Source organism: Barbus barbus, assembly GCF_936440315.1.
Source record: "Barbus barbus genome assembly, chromosome: 20".
NCBI classification, from domain to species: domain Eukaryota; kingdom Metazoa; phylum Chordata; class Actinopteri; order Cypriniformes; family Cyprinidae; genus Barbus; species Barbus barbus.
This window is the reverse complement of record NC_136748.1, coordinates 6,449,723-6,468,990: the sequence shown is the minus strand read 5'-3', so window position 1 is coordinate 6,468,990 and position 19,268 is coordinate 6,449,723. Positions and strand designations below refer to the sequence as shown.

Sequence of the window (19,268 nt, the reverse complement as noted above, 5' to 3'; positions counted from 1 at the left end):
TGTCTTGACTGTGTAATATACTTGGCAGTCAATGGGACAGTCACAAGTCTCCTGGTTTTCATCCAAAATATCTTAAATTGTGTTCCAAGGACGAACAAAGCTTTTACGGGTTTGGAACGACATGGGGGTAAGTGATTAATGACAAAATTTGCATTTTGGGGTGGAGTATCCCTTTAAAATACAAATCTTGTGTAAAATCTTTAATTTCATACACATTTTCATTCATACAACCTTTCTGGTTTACAATCCGCCATCAATATGATGCATTTAATTATTCTAGGTGCTGTGAGAAAAGGCTATAAACGATCCGCCACCTGCAGGATCCTCACATGCAATAGCCTAGTAGCTGGGACAACTTCTTTATGTTTACAGACGTGACGTAATGATGCAGTGCCATGCTCGAATTTCCAGCAAAAACCTACCTGTACCACTCAAATTAGAAAACATTTTTATAAGCTAACCGTTGTGAATCGGGCTAAAGTAAGGCGATAGATTTGAACACTGGCTGGTTATGTACTTGCTCAAATATTGATTTCGGATAATTTTTAACCCAGAAAAGTTACGGACTGCAGCTTTAAGCAGAAAATAAAAAAGTATAACTTCTTTTGCAATTGTAATCAATCAACTGGTGATATCTAATTAGTTAATATCCTATTCACCTGAAGTGTCTTGCCTTAAGGTCCAGTTTCTACTTTCACCAAAACGTAAGCGCATCATACTGACTCGTAAAATATTATTTCTTCACCTTGACAGCCTCTTCAGTAACCCTCTTTTTCTATAACTGAATCAAAAATATTATGTCTGTTATTATGTCTCCTGAAGAGCAGAATAAGAGTGAAGGTGAAGCAGAGCTGCATTTGTTTCAATATGAGTAAAGATGCCTCCGTTTAGTGTCTCTAATTAACCTCCGTCAAACACTAACACTGCTGCAGCAGCACACTACAGAGCTTTACTACTTTTGATTACTTTTGACTACTTTTTAATTAGTGGCTTTTCTGGCCGTTGAGGAAAGAGCAGCTAATTGTGGTGAGGTGGCTGAGACAGTGGTCTAAGCTCCAGGATGGAACATCTGACGTTAGCCATGGGAAAACTGGAGAGATCAAAGCACGCTCAGTTTAAGTTTCAGCGGGCTTCGGAGAATCGAGGCTGCAGTCTAGACAGCAAACATCTCAGCCTGTGGTGATGTCTTGTTTAGGCTTACATTAATGATTCATGCAACGCATAATCCTGCTATATTCCACATTTTTGTGTGACCTTGTTTCGACCGCGGTGCAACCCACACTTTATTATAGGGTTTCACATTTAAAAAGGCATTGTAACTTAATATCATAGTGTGACTGTTGAATTGTTTGAATGGTTAAAAGAATAACACCCCATTACAGATTGGCATTGGGGAATGTGTCTTTCACTTCATATTCTGGGATATATTTGACAATTTACCTTAAAATTAGAATTAGGTCCATGTTTGCACCACAGATGAATGTGGCCCAAATCAGATTTTTGTTGTTGTTTTGTTTTTTTGGTGAATGGTTACAGTCACTCTGAATCTCAGATTTTGTCTTTAGATCTTGGCCACTGTCAGTTGTCAATTAATTACATTCATTCATTCATTCATTGTCAGATCAGAATTCATGTTATTTTTAATTCATAATTTTATTTAATGTACAATTTTTAATTTGACATCTTTATAACTCAAAATTGGTCTATAATAATAAATGTATTGTGTTAGACTTTTGTTTAAATGGAAAATCTAACTTTGTGGTGTGTGTCTGTAAGTTTTGTAACATTTTTTTTTAAATAGTGCAAACTTACTTTCTTTTAATGACGCAGTAAATCAATGAATTTAGGGGGGGTATTATAGGGATATAATAATTGGAAATTGCGTCATGCCTATATGCTGTATTCTTATGTTATGGACTAAAGTCCTCTGGATACATAATTTCCCATCAATCCCCATGGATGAATATTTCATTGGTCTCCCGCAATTGCCTTCAAGTTTTTCTAGGCCTTCTTTTGCAATTACTCCGGTAGTTCTATTTTTTTTACGAGTCACTTGGCATTATGGGAAGGATATAGCATTGACAATAGAGAGGTAGCAGGGGTTGTGTTTTGGCATGGCCTGAATACACCGTTCATACTGACCAGGAAACTGCCGGGAAGTGTATCAGCCAGGGAGATTTTGAAAACAACCAGAAGACACCAATGGCTGGGTACAGAAGAGTTAATGTGCCAATTTTCATCTCTTTATAATTTAGTGACGGTTGATTCTGGTAAAATGATTGAGATTGCATTGTTTTATTCTGCTGAACTTTATTGATACGGCCTTGTTTTTCTGAAATGTCTGCCAGGAAGGAAAAAAAAAACCCTCAATGAATTCCAAGTGGAAAAAACAGTTCACACAAGACGTATTTTGTATTACACTTAGTCAAGTATTATTAAGACACTTAAGTCGTATTAAGGCCCTGTCATAACAACTAGCTTGACAAACATTTTCACAGCCTTTCACTTTCAGATATATATCTCTTTTTTTCTTTTAAACTATTTTAATGGTACCCTCTTAAATTTGCCCATCTGGAGTTTCCAAACATATTGCAACACTCTGTCCTGAGTGACCTGTGTAATTTCCGCCCTTTCATTTCTCCAGCCCTGTTTGCATCCAGGTCTCTTGAACAGTGTTTAAGTGTTTATAAAATATCTCCGTTTAGCCTGCACCTGAACCATGAGTGCACTTTGGGAAAAACCCTCAACTGCCATAAATCCAGACATTTGCAGGAGCGTAGAGGCACCTCGGCACCGTTTGCTGATTTTAAGTGCAATCATTCTCTGCAGCCCTCACAGAAAAACCAGTTTGAGCAAAAAAAAAAAAACTAGTTTACTTATAGTAACAAAAGCACTATGTCAGGTTTAGTGTAGTTTAAGCTCACTTCTTGGTGATCATTGAGGTCAAACTAAACAATAAGTTGATATGCAGCAGTAAAGCCATGCAAATTAACCACTTTTTCAAAGCAGTTGAACTGGAAATGTCAGTACTTCAGTCTTGCTTCAACCCGTCCTTAACTCTTTACGTTACATTATGCAGCTTATTGAGAATTGTACTGTTAGTATTCTAAGAAAGCATTATTGCAATCTTCACTTAGTGGACAATACAATGGGTGAAAAAAATCTTATAGATTTACTGTGAAAGGATTAGAGATTTGATTAACTGGTAAAGATAAATTCTTTACTTTTGTCCATCATGGGAAAGAAAATGGAGAATTGGAGGCTCTATGGTGGATGCAGTAAAACATGATTTTAATAGAATCTGCTGTTCCCTCCTGCTGAAGGAACAACCCATGTCCTACTACACAACAATGAAATACAGGGTGTCCATATACAGAGGCAGGCAAACCTGGGCATACTTAACCACCATTTCCTCTTCCTTCCTGTTCTGTTAAAGCAAATCTCAAACTTATTGCAGCTATTACTGGCAAAGTTATTGACAGAAATGGAAATATCTTTTTATTTTTATTTTGGTGGCTCACAATCTTATTGTAATCCAGTGGTAATGCTTTGTTTTGGAGTGTATATTTTATATAATTATGAATAAATATTAATGTGAAGCCATTTTTTTCCACTTGGGTAATTCTCTTCCCTGTTTCATTTATCTGCACATAGTTGGTTAGATGTATATTCATTTGATATATTCTTGAAGTTTGTACATTTTATTCCATTAATTTTGTATGATAATGTATTATTACATTATTTAAATATATTGAAAGAAAAAAAATGAAAGTTTAGGCACCTACTTTCATTTTGTTTGGAAAAAGACATACTTTTCTGTAGAGTTTCAATGCCTATTTTGTACCCTTTTTGTGGGAAGTGCCTTCTATTTTTTTTTATTAGAAGCATCATGTTCATGTGAAGGGAACATTCTGGACCTCATCAGCCAAGTCCCTTTGAACACATGACAAAATCAATTTAGTGTGATCTTAAACTTGGCACACTTTAGGCACTCTTCATGAGGAAAACTGAACACTTGCCCACACTCAAATTAGACGCTAGCTCAGATTAATTTAATACTCAAAATATTTTTCCTCTTTTTAATTTTCTGCTCAAGTTTGTTGCTATTCATTGGGGCTGATTGCCAGCGGCACAAAAAATTATATTAAGGTGCTTAAATAATAGCTGTGTCTTAAAGAATTATCTCTGAATTTCAGATGACAGCTCTTCTTATAGAGTTTTGGAGAAGCATTTTGAAAACAGAAACAAGTATTTAAGAGTTCAAACTCAAGTACTTACGTTACATTTTCTCACTTTTTACAGATTTTTCTGTTTTGTGCCTGTTTCTATTTGCAAAATTTGAAAAGTTATAAGCTTGTTGCAGAAGGCATCAATCTACCCAATTCAGAAAATCCTCAGAGGTTTTATCAACAAACTCCAATCGTTTAATTTGTTTACCAACAGATTTTGTTGCGACTGATGCATTATTATGCGAAATGTCACTGTCAGAGCAGCTATTTCCGTTTGTGTGTGTGTGTGTGTGTGTGTGTGTGTTTGTGCGTGTGTTTGTGCGCATATTCACATGTGTTGGGGGTTTGCTCTGAAGGTGAGGAGGACTGGGTGTGCCTCTCGGGCGTTACTGAACCCGGAGGCGTCACTCCCACGGCACATCAACCTCAGCCCAGCTCTGACAGATCAGAATCAGAATGAGCTTTATTGGCCAAGTATGTTTACACATACAAGGAATTTGTTGTAGTGACAGAAGCTCCACAGTGCAACAGAAAGACAGCAAAAGGACAGGACACCGATAATAAAATAATAATATACAAATATCCAAATAGGCAATGTACAAAGCAGCAAAAACACAATATATAATATAGACAACTATGTATGTACAGGTCAAGTATGTGCAAATTAAAAATGAGAAATTAAAATAAATGAGTGTGGTGAATGGATAATGTATTATAGTTGTGTGTTCCACGTTTATTGTTGGGTGTTCATGAGATGGATTGCCTGAGGGAAGAAACTGTTCCTGTGTCTGGTCGTTCTGGTCCTCAGAGCTCTTTAGCGTCGATCAGACGGTAACCGTTCAAAGAGGGAGTGTGCTGGGTGTGAGGGGTCCAGAGTGATTTTACCAACCCTTTTGCTCACTCTGGATAAGTACAGCTCTTGGAGAGTGGGGAGGGTTACACCAATGATTCGCTCAGCAGTCCGGACTACTCTCTGTAGTCTTCTGAGGTCAGATTTGGTAGCTGAGCTGAACCAGACAGTTATTGAAGTGTAGAGGATGGATTCAATGATGGCGGAGTAGAATTGTTTCAGCAGCTCCTGTGGCAGGTTGAACTTCCTCAGCTGGCGAAGAAAGTACAACCTCTGCTGGGCCCTTCTGACAATGGAGTCTATGTGAATATCCCACTTCAGGTCCTGGGAGATGGTGGTGCCCAGGAATCTGAATGACTCCACTTCAATCACAGTGCTGTTCATGATGGTGAGTGGGGGGAGAGCAGGGGGGTTTCTCCTGAAGATGATTGAGATTGCATTGTTTTATTCTGCTGAAGTTTATTGATACGGCCTTGTTTTTCTGAAATGTCTGCCAGGAAAGAAGACTGAAAAAACAAAACCTCAATGAATTCCAAGTGGAAATTTCTCCTGAAGTCCACAATCATCTCCACAGTTTTGAGCGTGTTAAGCTCCAGGTTGTTAAGACTGCACCAGACAGCCAGCTCCTTAACCTCCTGTCTGTAAGCAGACTCATCACCATCCTGGATGAGGCCGATCAGTGTGGTGTCGTTTGCAAACTTAAGGAGCTTGACAGATGGGTCTTTAGATGTGCAGTCGTTGGTGTAGCGGGGGAAGAGCAGTGGGGAGAGTACGCAGCCATGAGGAGCTCCAGTGCTGATGGTACGAGTGCTGGATGTGAATTTACCAAGCTTTACTAACTGCTGTCTGTCTGTCAGGAAGCTGTTGATCCACTGACAGACAGAGGTGGGGACGGAGAGCTGAGACAGTTTATTCTGAAGGGTGTCCGTGATGATGGTGTTAAAAGCGGAGCTGAAGTCCACAAACAGGATCCTCACATAAGTCCCTGGTCTGTCCAGGTGCTGCAGGGTGAAGTGCAGTCCCATGTTGACTGCATCATCCACAGACCTGTTTGCTCTGTAGGCAAGCTGCAGGGGGTCCAGTAAGGCTCCGGTGATGTCCTTCAGATAAGCCAAAACCAGTCTTTCAAATGATTTCATGGCTACAGACGTTAGGGACATGTGTCTGTAGTCATTAAGTCCAGTAATTTTGGGTTTCTTTGGGACGGGGATGATGGTGGAGCGTTTGAAGCATGAGGGGACTTCACACAGTTCCAGTGAACTGTTAAAGATCTGTGTGAAGATGGGGGCCAGCACAGGAGTTCAGACAGGCTGGTGACACACCGTCTGGGCCTGGTGCTTTCTTTCTTTTGTTCTTCCTGAAGACCTGGCACACACCTCCAGGGTTGCTGGAGGTGTTAATGGTTGTGTGGAGAGGTGTTCAGGGCAGGTGTGGGGTGATTTTTCAAAACAACAATAAACCTGTTCAAGTCGTCTGCCAGGTGTTGATTCTCCAGAGTGCTGGGGGATGGTGTCTTGTAAATGGTTATATCCTTCATTCCTTTCCACACTGAAGCAGGATCACTGGAAGATATTTTTTTTTCCTTAGCTTGTCAGAATAATTCCTCTTTGCCACTCTGACCTCCTTTTCCAGTGTGTATTTGGCCTGTTTATACAAGACTTTATCCCCCTTTCTGTAAGCATGTTTTTTGGCCTGACGGAGCTGTCTGAGTTTTGCAGTGAACCATGGTTTGTCATTGTTGTAGATTAGATGAGTCCTGTTAGGAATGCACATATCCTCACAGAAACTGATATAAGATGTTACAGTCTCTGTGAGCTCGTCCAGATCGATGGCAGCGGCTTCAAAAACAGTCCAATCAGTGAGAGAGAAACAGGCTTGTAAGTCCCGCTCTGTTTCATTAGTCCATCTTTTAACAGTTCTTAATACAGGCTTTGCAGATTTAAGTTTCTGCCTGTAGGACGGAATAAGATGAACCAAACAGTGATCAGAGAGTCCTAAAGCTGCTCGTGGGACAGAGTGATATGCGTCCTTTATTGTTGTGTAACAGTGATCCAATATATTACTGTCTCTGGTGGGACATGTGATGTGCTGTCTGTATTTTGGCAGTTCGCGGGAGAGATTTGCTTTATTAAATTCCCCGAGAATGATTAAAACAGAGTCCGGGTGTTGTTGCTCACTCTCTGTGATCAGATCAGCGAGTTTCTGTAAAGCTGAGCTCACATGCGCTTGCGTTGGAATGTAGACACTCACGAGAATGAACGAGCAGAACTCCCGCGGCGAATAGAACGGCTTGCAGTTAATGAAGAGCGTTTCTAGATCTGGACAGCACATCTTCTTTAACACAGTTACATCTGTACACCACCTCTCATTGGTGTAAAAGCACGTCCCGCCGCCGCGCAATTTCCCCATTGATTCTGTGTCGCGATCTGCTCTGATCAGCGTGAAATTTGGTAGATGAATCGCGCTGTCTGGTATGTCGCCATTTAGCCAGGTTTCTGTGAAACACAGGGCAGCCGAGTTAGAAAAATCCTTATTTGTCCAGGAGAGCAGAAGGAGTTAGTCCGTTTTGTTGGGTAGAGAGCGGAGATTCGCCAGATGGATGCTAGGCAACGGCATTCGAAATCCACGCTGTCGAAGCTTCACGAGCGCTCCGGCTCTCTTCCCCCGCCTGCGCCTCCTGTAGCGTTTGACCAGAGGTACAGCTCCGCCAAATACAATGTCCAGCAAAACATCCGAAAAATCAAAATCCGGTAAAAGATTTTGTGGTGTGTTCTGCCGAATGTTCAGCAGGTCATCCCTGGTAAAACTGATTGTATTTGAAAAACAAAAAACAGGAAAAACAAACAAAAACAGTAGAAACACTGAAGAGCAAAGCACAATAGCCATCAGCGGCGCCATCTTGTCAGCATATCAGCTTACAGGAACTCGCTCTCCCCTCTTAAAATGCTCCCAGTGTGGCCACATAGTAGCGGTGTAACAAAGACTTTATAAAGATCTGCAGAACAGATAAAAATATCAGTTTTTTTTTTAAATGTATTATTATTATTACTATTATTATTATTATTACTTTAAATTAGTATCACTCTTTGTGTCAGTGTGCACCAGTGCATTAAATTCGCAAAGTGTCAAGCTAAGTTGTAATTCAGAAAAAATTGGCAAAAAAAAGGCAAATTTTAAGTAAATTAAATTTACTTTCAAATCTGTATATCTGGTAAAAGATACTTATAAAATATATAAATGTTTTATCAATGCAACCACCAGACATTTGATGTTGTAATTTAAATGACTAATATCACTGCAAAAAAAAAGGCTGCCTGAATTTGATCATAAAATATAGTAGCATTTTTTCATTAATTGAAATAATGTTATTATACAGAACTGCTAAAATCTGTTTTACCTTATATAATAAGCTGACAACCACCTTAAAAACACAGATTGTAAAGAGAAAGCCACATGAAAGTTCATCACTGCTAGCTTTTCCACAAGCTATGATATATGCTATAGAAGGTGCATACTGTTAATATACAGATATAGGAAAAAACTGTTATTTCAGTGAAAAACAAACATCAAAAGTGAGCTGTCACACAGAGAATTGTGGTAATGTAAATTTGAATTTTTTACTGTGAATTATAAGATGATGCTTTTTTCTTTCAGAAACTACACATTTAACAGTATTTTACTGTAAAATTTGCATTAGTTCTAATGCTGCTTTTCACTGTTGCCATAGCATTTTGAAAAGGTTTTCATGAAAATTACAGTCATATTATGTTATAAAAGAATAAAATTGGTTCTACTATGAGGATGTCATTCACCTTTTATTGTCTCTCTTTTGGATTTTTTTTTTTTCTTGAGGTCAATTTGCAATTAGTTTTTTTTTTGTGTGTAATGATGAGATGTTACAAAATGAAGATTGCTTTGTCCTCTTTCTGAGTAAGAAATGGTTTCCAGGCAGACAGGACTTGGAGTGACTCAGAAAGAGTGTAAATATTGCATCACTGTACCTGCGTAGGCCTTTTGTTTTATGGCACGTATCTACCATTTTGCGACCGACTGCTGTCTCAATTGTATTGTCTGGGGAGCATAAAGTGACAGAGACTCTCCAGGGGCCCTGGTTAATCCTAACACAGTTCCTCTGACACAGCACATTCCTGAAGTCAGCTTTCCTTCGTTTTCTTCATCCTCAACTCTCCTCGTTGCTTCATCCTAAAACATACCTAAACAATATCCAACTTGTTTTCCGTCACCCACTCATTACGGGAATCCTGTTGTTGCCGGTAACCATAGACAGCCCAGGATGATGAGGTCATTGCTGATGTAAGCGTCCTGCCTCTGCCCCAGCTTCCTCTCCCGGCAGAAAGGATGAGCCCTTCCCTCTCCACAATAATGGCATCTTTCTTCTTGCTCAGATTGATCTATAGAGAGACGTACAGAAATGTGGCTAGACGGACAGAGGTCGGACTGAGAAACCAGACTGTTATTGTCATCTTAACTCTTTCTTGTTGATGCGGCATGCAAATAGCTCTGACATTTGACCCTCATGATCTCAAAACAGATATCTCTTAAAATAGAGTAATGACTGATAAAAGTGGCTAATGGAGGCCGCTTGTATGTGAACTTCTGTGGTTATGTCATCATCAGCTGGCTCATAGTGTTTCTGGCATGAATTTAGTTTTCTGGGGTCATTTATACTCAGTATTTGTGAAAAGCCGTCAAATGAGAGGTTGTACTTCACACAACTGTCAAGCTTTCATATAAAATGATGTCATTCAGAATTCCTTCAAAACACAATGCCGTGGCAAAGTCAGAATGCTCTTTGGTTTTCTTGTGATTCTCTGTTCATGTTACAGATCCTAGTATAATGTCACCTTTATTTTATTTATATAGCGCTTTTAACAATACAGATTGTGTCAAAGCACTTAACAGTATCAAATTGGAGGATAGAGTGTCAGTAATGAATAAAATTAAGATTAAACACTCAATTTTCAGTGAAGGCATTTCATTATTGAGTGCAGAGATGTCATTGTCTAGATCAGTTTAAATAGCATCTGCAAAATCAAATTGAAGATAATGACTAGAAATTAAGTGTCCCCAACTGAGCAAGCCAGAGGCGACAGCGGCAAGTTAATGGAAAAAAAAAAAACATCTGTTAAACATCTTTATAACTGATTAATCTAGGGTGTGAATCTTTTTGAAGCTGATTCAGGAATGACTTTTGCAGATTCAGAATGATTAAATTTGATTTGGATTAATTATTTTATTCAAAGGCCTGGTTGCACCGACAGGCTATAGTTCAATCAGGACATTGAAGTAATTTTTATAAACGTGCTTTAGACAAAAAACATTACTGGTGTCCAACTTGAGACAAAACAAAGGCACTGATATATTTTAAGATCAATCAGTGCAAGTTTCTTTCAGTTGAAACAGCTCAGATTTGCATTTTAGTCTGGGACTAGGCTTAAACCTTGCCTGTGAAACCAGGGGAAAGTGTGTTAATAGTAGGGTTGGGTGATATGACCAAAATCTTCAAGGTTTGATGCCAATTCTTGATAACTTTTAAGAAAAATAATACTAGTCTAAGTCGGAACAAAGGATAAATGCATAAAATAGAACACAGAAACAAATGGAATAATCAGTGCTTTTCAGGTACTGGAGGTCAGTCTGACAATAGCATTCACGTAAGAGATACAGAATTTGAATAAAGTAATCAAATGTAAAATCTGCACAGGCTTCCCTGTATCAGATTAACTTAAATTGATCCTTACTAAAGCTACGGAAGTCATTCATTCATTTAAGATTCATTAAGGACATAGCAGCAGGTACACTATATTCAGTTGCTGTCATTGCTGTCACAATCTCAGTTTCTTTATTAGTAGTAGTAGTAGTTGTATTAGTTAAGGGTTTTCCTAACTAATCATTTGAACATTTTTTGAGTCCTGCAGATGTTCTCCAAGTCCATATTTTGGTGGCATAATGATCCACTGACTGCTGGGTAGCTGTCTGCTGTAAAATGCTGTAAAAACAGTGCAGAAAGTCATTTTAGCTGTAAACGGTCAACTGGAAACAATTGATCACCAACCTGAATTTTAAAGTAACAGATGAGACCACTATGGTCATGTAATTCTTTACAGATAAGCTAGGACGTCCTCATCAAGTGTGCCATCTTGATCAATCCCTCAGTTAACAAGTGTTCAGTTCACAGTATTAGTTAAGGTAGAATCACATTATGCATCTAGGCTTGAATGACATTGTAACAGAAATGTACCTATTAATCTCGAAATGAATCAAGATGCTGTAAATCTGAATCTGATTGATTTGTGTCTGGAAATCGGTGCCCTTGTTGTGAATTTGATCTTTGGAGTATAGCTGACCACAATGTATCTACCATTTATCTTCAGCTTTACCATAGCAGATATCCACCCTGTATTAATGTGATGAATAATGGCAGTCTAGTAACTGTTTCACACACGTCTTACTCCCTACCAAAGAGGAGTGATGCTGGGCAATGATGTCATCTCACTTTTAAAGGAAAGACTTAAGACATTATCCAGAAAACCACTCCTCGTGTGTGGAAACGTTGACTTTCTCATGACCCCCGATCCTGTAAAGAATTTGAAATTCTATAACAGTGGAACAGTTTTTTAGGATGTTGCAATTTTTCAGTATGGTAAAGATAACTGTTTAGCCCATGACTCTGTAAAACATTGAGAAGTGTTTCTTAAAATAAACAATGAAACGGAATTTGTATCAGTGACATGAATTTTGTAATTTAATATACTGAATGATATTCATTGAAATCTGGATAAGTTTAAGAAATGTAGGCATCCTATACCAGAATGAACCTACGTAGATGCATGTTGGCTAAATAGCCCGTTGGTTATGTATTAACATTATTAATAGGTGACGCCAGCAGAAAAGGATATTTTTTTTTTATGTTTGGAGATTGTATTTTATTTTAGTTTAGTTGTCTAGTTTTAGTGAACTAGTTTTATAGGGCTATGCAACAAGGACAGAAAATAACTAAAGAAACAGTAACTAGGAATGTCATGAGCTGGATTCAAGCTGATGTTTCCTTTTGTATCAGACCATGTGTGCTAACAACTTTGGCTTCAACCAGTTTACCATTACTGAAAAAGAAAAGGAAAGAAAAAAGCATAAATAAATCAAAATCAGTTTCAGGAAAGCTTTAAAATTAACTAGCTGTTTTAGCTGTTTTGAAAAAAATATTTGGGTTCCTGAATTGATTGCCCTGCAAACACTCTTTCCCTGATAATCATTCCTGGTCACGGGTGAAGAGCTCATCTCTTATCTTTCCTTTTCCATTTTTCCCCTCTTTTCCATCAACTACGAAAAGACGCTTTGATTTGATCCAAGAAATGTAACAAGCTCAGCTGTATGCTGTGGGTTGTGCTGTTAATAAGTTGTGTAATGTGTGCCTCAGTGGACAGACGGCGTGCTCTGTCCCCTCTCTTCTCTTCTGCTCGTATGTGACTCAATCAGGCTTGTACATGGAATGATTCATGGGAGCGATGAAAATCAAGCCGAAATTGCATTGGCATCATTTAAAAATCCAAGACAGCGTGTGACAAACCCATTTTAACACAGCCTGTGTTTGTTTGTGCCTTGCAATGACAGGAATACTTATTTCTTTGTCTTATTCTTAACTCTTGACAAGGAGCCGAGAGCCAGAGCCGTTCTTTAAGTGAGATGCATGTAATGTTTATTTATTTGCTTGCAAAAATTTAGATTCTGCATTTTATTTTCAGTCAGTGTCACTTAAATTTAATTTCAACTTGCGTACGTATTCACGCATCAACGAGCAATTGGGCCTCGGAGACAGAACTGGCTGTTGGGTAGAATTAGGCCAGTGAAAAGAATGGTGGAACACTTCGTGAAAAGGTGGCAATTTGGTTTTTGCCCCCTCACTCTGAATTTGCATACCTGTGCACTGCTCCAGTCAGGGAAGCTCATGCAAATTGGGATCACCTATGCAAATGAGGTCAGCCTGTAGGAGGAGAGGAGGAAAGGCAAGTAGACCGTGTTGGCATGCAGGCCTTTTCCCGCTCACGCAGCCCGCAAGAACACGGCAATGCAAACTCAGTGATGGGCATACACCCACTCAACTCACTTCTTTCCCTAATAGCAGTGTGTTTGCAGTAAGAGAGACTGGAAATAGCCTGCGCTCGGTTGCTGTCTGAACCTTCAAAAATCTAGCTTTCTTACCAAACCATTGTTCCCTGCATGCCTTATACATATGGGACAGACTCAAGGTCTTGTACTGTCTTATCTGAGAACTGTGCGAGAACAGTCTTTCCTCTTTTTCAGTGGCTTAATTTCCCATGCTTTGCCTTAGCTAGAAATGGAGCTGGAATTTATCCTCTTTTGGTTTCTAGACTTGGGATATGTAGAGTTAGGAGATGAAAGTATCCCCGCAGGATATCCTGTGGTGTTACCATTTGCCTCAAGATGGTTGAGAGGGGGAGTGCAAAGGGGCGGAAACCACCACATCAAGTTGACATTTTGACAATAAAGGGTGATAAGGCCCCAGTTCAGCACTTTAGAAACTGCCACCTGCCCTTAATTGCCCCAGTCCTTTTGTTTTATCCTTATCTCTAAAAGTCTCTGAAGTTTTTTTGCAGTCTAAGCTCTGTATTTAATATGTGTTCCATATGAAACACTCTTACATCATATCTGGCTCAAAATGAATCATTCAAAGAGGATTTTTGATAACCTGATGATTCATAAAGCTTGCTTAAGGTTCTAACAACATGTTGTACTCTGAGACTATTTATTGTCATATGCCAAAAGCATGGCACATGTATTTAGGTTATTTCCCTCAAACATTTGAATACTTGTGTGAATACTGCTTGCTTGAAATCACCATGAAATCAAAACTGACAAGTGTTTATTATAAATTATTATAACAACAACAGCAAAAAAAAAACAAAAAGGTTCCTCAAATCTTTAATAAAAAAAATATCAAATGCCACCTAATTTATTTTTATTTTTTTGTTAAGCCGTCACAGTTTCCTTTTAAGCCATCAAGTGGTCTCAACCAATGGCATGGGATGGGGCAGGGCTATTTCTTTGAACCATGACAGATGGGGAATTTTAATTCAGTCATTATAAAACAGTCTTTATTTCTGTTTTGTAGCACTTTACCTTTAAAGTCATCATGAATTCAAATTGACCATATTTGCATTCGTAATACACATTCCTGTTCCTCTGAAATGACTTTCCTATTCAACTGATGTTACCAAGGCCACTTAAGTTTCAACCAATGGGTGCTGACAGTGTTTATTTTTGCATTTAGGTCCATTCAGATATTAAATAAATTCCTGATGGATAAAAACAATTACCCTACCATACATTTTTCTTAATGAGACTCTGAAATATATCATGTTACAGAAATAAAAATAGTTCTGAATGGATTTTCGTGGTAACTTTAACCTTTCAAACTGTTAAATTTCATGCAATATGGGTTTATTTAATTATTTTTTGCTTCACAAAATAAAAAAAAACTGGGCTAAAAAAGTACTAGATGTTTCTGTTTTCCCAATCGACTTTTTTTCTTATTTTTTTGTGATAAAATGCTGACTCCCACTCTCTTTCTCTCTCTCCTCCGGCAGCACTTGGTGTCATGGGATGCGGGTAAACCGGAGTGTCTCCTGCAGCTGGTGAAAGAACTGTTGCAGCAGTACCATCAGTACCAGTGCCAGCGGCTTCGTGACAGCTCCCGCCTGCTCTTCGAATATGACAGCCTGCTGGAAGACCCCAACTATGGGCGCAGTATGGAGATCTACGCCGGCCGCAAGAACAGCTGGGTACCAGTGCTACTTCACCTTATACGTCCATTAACATAATAGTCAAATGTTTCCATTCAGTGAGATTTTGATAAACATTTATCGATTTATGCATCCATCCATTCTCCAAGCCTATCCCTGTATCTCAGACCAAAAGCAGGGAATCATCCCGGATGGATGGAATAAAGTATTCAATTCACTAAATTATCAAAAAATAGACATTAGATGGTTATTTAATATATATAAAACATCACACCGCCTGCTTTTCCTAAAGCATATATTTGGAGCACTGGATTACTTAACTCCACTTCCAGTAAACTGACCTTCTCTTAATGAGATTTCATGAACTAATTGACTGAAGTGGTAATAACTCTCTGCTTCATTTAATTCAAATTTTAAAGTCCACCTTTGTAATTCTCTAATTACCATTACCGATTTGTTATTTAGCTGACACTTTTACACAGTGCTACTGGGAGTTACAGAGACATACTGGAACAACTTGAAATTAGGTGTCGTATTCACAGGCACATTGGTAACTGGCGATGGTTCATCCCATTTGGGGTTTGAACCAACAACTTTGTGTATATGTTCTTCTGTTAAAATCACACACTATATTGTGGCCTACACACAGGACAGTGGGTTCTCGATAAAGTGCAAATCGAATTGCACAACCGGTCAAAAAACGAACAAACACTCCCTCACAAATGGGCACACAGAGGGTTCCGTAATATGGTCATGTTTTTGGGAAGAGTGTGTTGGGCTGTGGGTGTGAGTGTGTTGCTTCATGGGCTTCAATCGTTAAAGGGATGTGGTGAACTGTGGTCTGTGGGATAACAGACTGTGATTAGGAAATGTTTGAGTAATCTTAAAATGATGTAACCCAAGTTATATATATTATATGAATGTAAACAAGCGAATTACATTCGAAAGTGAATACGACCATGGTCTACTTACTCTAGAGAACATTTGAAAAGAATTTGAAGTGAACACTCTGGGAGCACAGCATTACTCTTGTTACATGTGTTGCTAAATATGTACATCACTTTCATTTTAAATTAAATCAAAATTATTCCTTGACAGTAGTGGCTTGGCAAATGCATCAGTACATTGAGAGTACCGCTATGAGGGTGCTGACCCAACCATCCCTAAACACGCACACCACCTCAAAAAGGACATATAATACAATGTTAAAAATATAAGTTCCTTTAATGTAGTTCCTTTAACAGAAATACAGTTAAAGTGTTAGATTTGTGTGACAAACAGACTAATTTAAGCCTTGATTCACTGAAAAACATGATATCCACCCTAGGTGTTATTGCCACCGAAGTAGTGATTCTTCTCACTTACTGATCCGGTAGTTGCCTTTAACAGCTAGAGGTGGAGTTGCAGATTATCAGTGAATAATGACTAATGATAAATTTTGAGTTTTGAATCTTATTACTGAACAAAAATTTTTATCTGAATCAGAATATCCAGATTTGGAAATCCCATATTTTGCTATCCTGAATCAAACAATCCATTTTACTTTTGTGCAAGGTTTTCGTAGCAAGATTGGATTGAATCACCTTGATCCAGATCTTTTCAGATGACCAAATCCATATTACCAATGCTCTAAATAAGCCTACAATTCTCACAATGTTGGCTCCAAACTTTATGAAGAACAACAAGTAGAATAGTCTGTATTGGGTGACTTTGTATTTTTATTTTAATTGTTGGAAACTACTTTTGACTGATTAATATGTGATGATTCTGACATCATGATATTCGTAATAGGAAAGTCTATTGTGTGTCAAGTCAAGTCAATATTATTTGTATAGCGCTTTTAACAATGCAAATTGTGTCAAAGCAGTTTTACATCGTCTTGATATAAAGCTGGGTGGCTTTATATCAGCTTTAAAGTATTTCGATGGGGAAATAGTGTCATTCTCCTCTGTCCAGACAAAATCAGCAGTTTAAATCCAGACTAAAGCAGAATCAGATTGTGCAAAGGATTTATCTGGTTCCTGTGGTCTTGTCCCGATGGTCCAAAAAGTACGCCTAGGTTCCTTGCTGATGACGAAGAATTTACAGAGCAGCCGTCAAGTATTAGACAGTGATCTAGGTTATTACATGCAAAAGTTTTTGGTCCAATAATTAACACAGAATTTAGCAGTAAGAAATTGCTAGTCATCCAGTTTTTGATATCAACTATACATTCCGTTAGTTTTGCAAATTGGTAAGTTTCATCAGGTCGCGAAGAAATATAGAGCTGGGTATCATTAGCATAACAGTGAAAGCTAACACCATGTTTCCTAATGATATCTCCCAAGGGTAACATGTAAAGCGTGAAAAGTAAGGGTCCAAGTACTGAGCCTTGAGGTACTCCATACTGCACTTGTGATTGGTATGATACCTCTTCATTTACTGCCACGAATTGATGGCGGTCAGATAAGTACAATTTGAACAATGCCAGTGCACTTCCTCTAATGCCAACATAATTTTCTAGTCTATTTAAAAGAATGTTGTGGTCGATAGAGTCAGACGCGGCGCTAATATCCGCTAAGTAATAGAGAGATACAACCACGATCAGATGATAAAAGCAGGTCGTTTGTAACTCTAATGAGAGCAGTCTCAGTACTATGATATGGTCTAAAACCTGACTGGAAATCCTCACATATATAATTTTTCTCTAAGAAGGAACATAGTTGTGATGATACTACCTTTTCTAATATCTTTGACAGAAAAGGGAGATTCAAGATTGGTCTGTAATTAATTCTTTGGGGTCAAGTTGTGGTTTTTTTAATGAGAGGCTTAATAACAGCCAGTTTGAAGGTTTTTGGGACATATCCTAATGACAATGATGAGTTAATAATATTCAGAAGAGGATCTGTTACTTCTGGAAGCACTTCTTTTAGGAGCTTAGATGACGGTCACCCAGTTGCCCTGCTGCACGGGCTCTACCAGAACCGAACAATGTACAGGAGTCCCTGAGCTAAGAAATCTTCTCTGTCAACCAAACTATTTCCCTGCATTTATCACATGTGAATCCCTTGTCGCCGACAGAGAGAGATAAACTGTACATGTGGCAAACAGTGCAAACAACAATAGCAGGAGAAGAAGCCATTACTTACAGTGATTGAAGAATGATTAGCTTTCCACTGTTGTTTGATGAACTCGTGAAAAACGGATCAAGAAAAAAGAACAATAATAGGCGCGAATGGAACCGCGAGTGACAAGCTAACCGGCTAACAAATGCTAACGCGCTGCACGTGCGCTTTTAAAAAGAGAACGATCAAATTAGTTAGATTAGTTTGATGGATAATACCAGAAATATGGTGGGAATTAAGTTATATATTATCACTTTAAACAACAGAGAGTGAAAGTAAGATAGAGATTCAACAGAAAAGCGAAGCTACACGGATCTACAATCGCAAACCTCTCAGCAGCACGACAGACAGAGTGTGTCTTCTATCCATTGATCCATTTTCCAAACCGCTTGTCCTGTGTAGGATTTCACAGACGCTGGAGCCTATCCCAGGATCTCAGACACATTGCTGGTCCATTGCAGGGCTAATAGTTTATTTAATGTGGCTTTTGCTGCTTTTATTAAGCTTGGAAGCCTCTGTCCCCTTTCAGTTTAATTTGATGGAAAAGAGCAATCAGGGAGATTCTTCAGAATTGCTGAACTTTAGTGTTCCATGGCAGGAATAAAGTCAGGTGGGTTTGGTACAACATGAGGATGAGAAACAATTACAGAATTATTCCTTTAACAAGTAGGTTACTGTGTGAGGAATGTTACAGAATGTGTGTGCGTGTGTGTTCATTGTTTGATGGTGTTTTTTTTCCTCTCTTCTAGACGGGGGAGTTTTCTGCTCGATTCCTTCTCAAACTCCCTGTGGATTTTAGCAACATTCCCATCTATCTTCTCAAAGTAAGACACATACATCAATACACACTCTCAGGAAGATCATAAACCCCCATATCTTTGATTTGTTTGGAGAAAGGATGTTTATCTGTTTATCAGTGCATGAAAATGTCTTCACAAAACGTTACATGTAAAAGTGCATGTAAGAATAGGTCGCTCTTGTGCAAGCGTTCTTTTCTCTGCTCTTATTTGTGCGTGTGTGCAGGCTGCGAGTTGACTAATCAGCAGCCTGTCACTCTCAATCAACTCTGAGCTGTGTTGTGTCTGCAGGCCCTCTCTCTCTCGCCTCCGCTTCCAGTCACCCTGTGTCTTGCCCTCCCTCCCTTTTTTTTCTTTTCTATTTCCCCATCTATGCCGCGCCAGCGTGTGTATGCTTGTGCCCATGTGTGCGTGAGAGGGCGTGTACGGCCTCGGGAGGACCTTGCTCTATGGCCTTTTCCAGTCGGAGCCATGTTTGTCCTCCCTAAGAGAGCCGAAATGATGGT

General features: G+C 38.8%; 1 protein-coding gene across 1 annotated transcript in view; it reads left to right on the top strand.

Moving 5' to 3' along the window:
• Positions 1-19,268, top strand: part of LOC306886578 (BRISC and BRCA1-A complex member 2) — a 90,859-nt gene that overhangs the window by 27,459 nt on the left and 44,132 nt on the right. The window contains exons 5-6 of the mRNA XM_079443788.1: positions 14,706-14,900; positions 18,715-18,789. Coding sequence (XP_079299914.1) covers positions 14,706-14,900; positions 18,715-18,789 — 270 coding nt within the window. The remainder of the gene's footprint in view (positions 1-14,705; positions 14,901-18,714; positions 18,790-19,268) is intronic.